The sequence below is a fragment of the Drosophila virilis genome, chromosome 3 (genome assembly GCF_030788295.1).
Source record: "Drosophila virilis strain 15010-1051.87 chromosome 3, Dvir_AGI_RSII-ME, whole genome shotgun sequence".
NCBI classification, from domain to species: domain Eukaryota; kingdom Metazoa; phylum Arthropoda; class Insecta; order Diptera; family Drosophilidae; genus Drosophila; species Drosophila virilis.
In genome coordinates, this window is record NC_091545.1 from 14572214 (window position 1) to 14577384 (window position 5171).

At 43.9% G+C, this 5171-nt stretch overlaps 1 protein-coding gene across 2 annotated transcripts; it reads left to right on the forward strand.

Annotated features, from left to right (window-relative positions):
- Positions 1-1192: 1192 nt before the first annotated feature.
- Positions 1193-4233, forward strand: snky (ubiquitin protein ligase sneaky). Of its 2 annotated transcripts, XM_032435187.2 has the most exons (4): positions 1193-2636; positions 2750-3144; positions 3218-3349; positions 3415-3556. In XM_032435187.2, the coding sequence occupies exons 1-3, from the start codon at positions 1716-1718 to the stop codon at positions 3306-3308; spliced, it is 1407 nt and encodes a 468-aa protein (XP_032291078.1). In that variant the 5' UTR covers positions 1193-1715; the 3' UTR covers positions 3309-3349; positions 3415-3556. The 2 variants fall into 2 exon arrangements, with proteins under 2 accessions (XP_032291078.1, XP_002047477.3); XM_002047441.4 differs by having other exon boundaries at positions 1221-2636; positions 2750-3349; positions 3415-4233.
- Positions 4234-5171: the final 938 nt, after the last annotated feature.

The window sequence follows — 5171 nt, forward strand, 5'->3', positions numbered from 1 at the left end:
ATTTTTTAGCACGACTTGGGCTGATGAAGTGCCGCCGTTGGGAGCTGGCTGCATTGTTGCCCGTCTGTTTAATATTCAGTGAGTAGCATCGCCGAGCGCGACGAGCAACTGCACCAATTTGGTGCTGGCCACTGGAACTGACTGACTGCCTGGCTGCCAGGCTGGCTGGCTTGCTGGCTGGCTGGCTGGCTGCCTGGCGGATTTTGATGCATTTTATCGCTCAGCGGTGCAGTTCATAAATTTTTAAACGTTCGCCTGCAAAACAAACAAGCTTCCATCTCAGCCATCGCATCGCATCCAGGCTGCAAAATTTATTCATTGCGACCAAGACACACGCATGTAATCAATTTTTATTTTAGAATCCTCTCAGCAAGGCACAAGGCAGGTGCAAAAGTTCCTTTTGCTCTATTATAATTGGATTAAATACAGTTTCTGTTCTGCTCTGTTCGGTTCTGTTCTGTTGGGTTCGACAAGGACCTTGCGCACATTGCGTACATTAAACTGAGCATACGCGAATATTTTTGCAGGTTGTTGTGTCTGGTCCGGTCTGGGAATGTGTGGACTTGTCTGGCCTGCTGCTGGTCTGGCATTTTTAACGAGCGCATCGTCGGAGCTGCAGTCATTTACAGAGTCCGTTGGGGCGGCAGCGGCGGCGGTGGCGGCTGCTCTTAAATGACAACGGGCGGGGCCCAAAAAGTAAGACTGGGGAATTGCCCATGCTGCGTGTGGCAACAGTTCGGAGTGCGCCGCCATAAAACGGTTAAAAGTGAGGCAGTTCGTGAGCTTTAAACGCAGCTGCGTCGATTGAGGCAGCTTAATGTGATTCCACTTGCTTCCACTCATTCTCGCCCCACTGTGTTAATCCTCCGTTTAACCTTGAGCTTAAACTATTTGTGTTTCAAGTGTTTTTCACTTGAGATAAAACAGATATTGTTGGCTTAAGGAATTCTTGAAAGCGGCTATTCTTAGATTATAAACTCACATATCTGTTGCCAATTTATTTTTGCTACTCAAAGATTACACTTGGATGAGTGGAGTGAGTGAAGAAGAAATTAATTAATTTTCATATAAAATATAAAAAGGGAGCACTTAGACAATATTTATATATATATATTTTTTTTTATATATATAAATTAGATATTATTTTGTATGGAACATAGAGACCAACAACAACAACAACAACAACAAAGAGACCAACAGCAGATTAACAGTTTAGTTAAGGATTAGTTGTAAACAATTTAAACTAGCGAAGGTTGATTGGGCGAACTAGAGTTCGTGAAGTACAAAAGTGAATACAGACTACGACTAAATACTTGGAACTATCTTCTTGCTAAATAGCTTGGAATAGATGAATTTAAAAGAGGAAGAGGAGACTCCTAGCAGAATACTGTACTCTCCCAGAGGACTAAACGCTTCAATTAAAGCATTGTTAGTTGAACTAAATTGAAGCATAAAAAGTTTCATAATATATTTCCAAAATCGGAACTTATATCTTTTAAAGCTAGTCAATACACATAATTGGCCATTCCATAGCTGAGACGCTTAAAAAAAGCTTATTTACACAAATCGATCAATTTATTAGTTTGCTTCCACTTTGCTTTTTCCAACTGTTTGAAAACGTAATACCTCGTTCATAGTAGTATCCCTTTTTCTAATCAGTAGAAGGTTTTTTTGTTATATGTGAGCAGTAAATCCTTGCATTTCCTCAAGTCATAATGCTTGTGTATATAACGAGGCTAGTTCGAAGTTTCATAGCAGAGGTATGCGAACCAATTTACTGTCTGATCTATGGACACGACAATGATCATATAGCATGGATTCGGCTGATGCGTGGCTTGTGCAGCTTCTTGACGGGCGTGCTGCTGGCCTATTTGATGTGGATGCTCGTTGCATTCAGCAGCCATTTCGGCAAACTGTATGCCGCAGTTGTGCCAGAATGGGTGGTGTTGGTGGTGTTTCTGCTTTTCAACGGACTCGCCTATTTACTTAGCCGCAGTGTGCGTGTGGTGACATTATTGATATTTGTCGGTCTGCTGGGCAATGCGGGCCGCAGCTATCTTCGTGCGACGGCATTTGCACTTGTGATTTCGGGCCCCATTGACAATCTGGTGAGGAATGCCGGCGAGGTGGCGCGAGTGTTTGCCTGCACTACGATACTCACATACAATTTGACCAAGACCCGTTTCGATCTGATGGCCAAACCCTTTACGAACACGCTGCAAACGATGAAGGACGACTTGGACGAGATTCAGGGCAACTTTAAGGAGCTGCAGATCATTCTCGAAGATCTCAAATACGGCGTGGAGTACACGGACATCGAAGATGATAAGTTTGGCAACAGCAAGCAACGCCGAGCTGCCAATGCGACCAACAAGTTTTCTAACAATTCCAGTTACCCACTACCCAAAGCTTCTGCAATGCAGGCGAAGTTTGTACGAAATATGCGAAATCGCTGCAAACATCAGCTGCGAAGCGGTCATCATGTTTGCCGGGAAATATTTCTAAAGGGTTATCGCAAATGTGCTACCAATTTTCCCGACTGGCTAGCCAGTGTCGTTTGCTGGCCCTATCGCGTCGATATTATATGCAGGGTCAATATTTTTGGCAATCCGGATAAGTTGTGCGATGCCTCAAAGGTAGGAGTATGCATAAAACGCCGAGTTCTTCAACTACTGAGATAATAACATTTCGTTGTGGGCTTTCGTCGGCGCATCTATGGATCTTTTTCTAACCTTTCTCTTACCCTAAGGTTGTGCCCTCCAGTTTCGGCGAGACCTATGTAAATCTGTTGGTCGCGGAGCATCAGCTGTATGATAATAGCTCGAATATTGAGATCACCTATCAGATACAGAACGTTACCACGTCAGAGCAATTGCTTAGTGCCCAAGAGACTTCGGAGCAGTTTATCAAGGATTTTGAGCGCAGGAGGCGTATGTTTAGTTTTGTGATGACGATCATTGAGAAATTTCTGTACTTGTTCATTTTGGGCGTGATTTGCACATCGATTCGATACCATTACAAATATTGTATCAATGTGGAGTTTGATAATTTTTACATAACGGACTATTTCAAGCACGTGGATGCTCGCCGCAAGCTGGCACAAAAACCTTCCATCTTACCCTTGCACAGCTATGAGAGGCCCATGTATGTGGATGTGGAAGAACTTAACAGCCGCACCGACAACGAGAGAAGAACTGACTTTTTCCATTTGTTGCAGCTATCACTGGAGCTTATTACGGCGGGTATATTTATTCTGCTGGATCGGCTGGTTGTTAATCTACTGCGAATTATTCACAAACGCTCGCTGATCACCTATCAACAGGAGGGTGAACACGAGGTTCGCTTTCGTGTATGTGAGAGCAGTAAAGCCTTCTCGCCAGCCCTTATAATATCGGTTTTCAATTCAACTATTAGATCAATGGCACTGGACTTATGGCACGTCTGCTGCGCACCACAATGAAAAACTTTAATATACACGAGCGCGTCTCGACATCCTTGAGCAATGAGGAGTGTCTGCCAACGCCGCATGTGCTGCCGAGAAGCTTTTACATCAAATTGTTGCTACTCTATTTGGTCATCCTGTTGCTCGTCTATGTGAGCACCACCTTCCAGCGGTTGCGTCGCGTCATTTGCAGTCACTTCTATTACAAGCGGGAGAAATGGCGCATACTCTTTCTATACAGTTCCATTCTGCGCTGTCGCCACTCGTATAGGGAGGTGATGCGCAAGAGGGCCGAAGAGAATATGGCCTCAAGGCATGTTCAGGGCCGACTCAATATATGCTTGGTCCTGCGCTTGTCCTACCCGAAAAGATTTGGCTGGCTAGCCAATTACAACTGCGCCAAGCGCAGTTGCCTCACATGCAATGCTCGGGAGGACAACAGATTTGTATTTTGTGAAAATTGCGGCATGCCGTACTGTAGGGACTGCTGTAGGGAACTGAAAACGTTGTGTGTCTACTGTGATGAGTTAATGCACCAAGAACCGGCACCTGAACTCAGTCCAAATGCTCAAATTCATCGCAAGAGAAAGTAATTAGCCAATGGCGGAAAATGTGTCAAAATAGAGTGCCCAGTCGTTGTATGGAAAAGTATGTTTCTGTATAAAAAGGTATTTGTTTTATTTTAGATACTTATATCACACTTGCCAATTACTTTCTTTACTATTTCCAAGCGGATCTTTGATAATAAGCGGTTGGAAATAAAGCTTTCGTATAAAATCGTTACTAAATTTTTAATCTAATACTCGCTGCTCATATAGAAATGTGTACATACAGACATATGTAATTAGTGGTTATTCTCCGAATGCATATATAATTTCTTTGACTCGGCACGTAATAGGATCTTCGTGATAATTGTCCATTTTCCAGTCTGCAGAACTTAATTCTTCGTAGTTTTTAAGTGTGCTCGTCTCTTTTTGCCGTTTCAAGTATCTTGAAATGTGCCTGCAGCGATGTCTGCTGTTTGGCAACATTTCTTCAGCCATCCGTTCATCCTGTTGGACCACCCTTTAAGTCTGTTGCCGCTTTATGCTGTGCTGTGGTGTCCTGTCCTGGGCCTAATATAATTATGCACATGTCTAGGGTTCCGCAAAAGTTGTTGTTCGCTGTTGTCCTTAGACAAACTTTAGCCAGGCATTATGCAGCCCCTTTACTGATTCGATTATGTCTGCAGAAAATTTCAACACACTACACTCTGCACCAGGATTAAGTTGCAAAATTGTTAATTAAAAATAATAAAAACGCTAATTGAAGGAATGCCTACAGCCAAAACAGGCAGTGGAGCCCCAAGAAGGGTAATAGACGGAGCCAAAGTTTTTCTGGTGGAGCCCAGCAAAATTGTCTAGACTTTGTTGTAGGTTTGGGGGAGTTTCTCAATTGCTTTGGGGCACTTGGTGAAACAGTTGCAACAGTTGCGACAACAGCAAAGAGGCAAGACGAAAACGAAAACGTCTTTGTTTTAATATTCATGCGGGCTGCACTCGTGCATGTAGTTTTGTGGGCGTGGTTACCTTAGTTGCCGGTTGCCGGTTGCCAGTTGCCCGCCCTGCGTACAATAAAATAATTATGCAAACAAAAGCAGCAGCAGTGAAAGAGTCGCAGACATCCGCGTAGCTGGCAGTTGGAGGCGAGACCGCAGCCGCAGCCACAGCCACAGACATCTGAGTCTTCG

Coding starts and splice junctions, on each gene's coding strand:
- snky (XM_002047441.4), top strand. CDS start 1,716: ATGCTTGTGTATATAACGAGGCTAGTTCGAAGTTTCATAGCAGAGGTA. Junction 2,637..2,749: donor AGTTGTGCGATGCCTCAAAG/GTAGGAGTATGC, acceptor TCTTACCCTAAG/GTTGTGCCCTCCAGTTTCGG. Junction 3,350..3,414: donor AACACGAGGTTCGCTTTCGT/GTATGTGAGAGC, acceptor TTCAACTATTAG/ATCAATGGCACTGGACTTAT.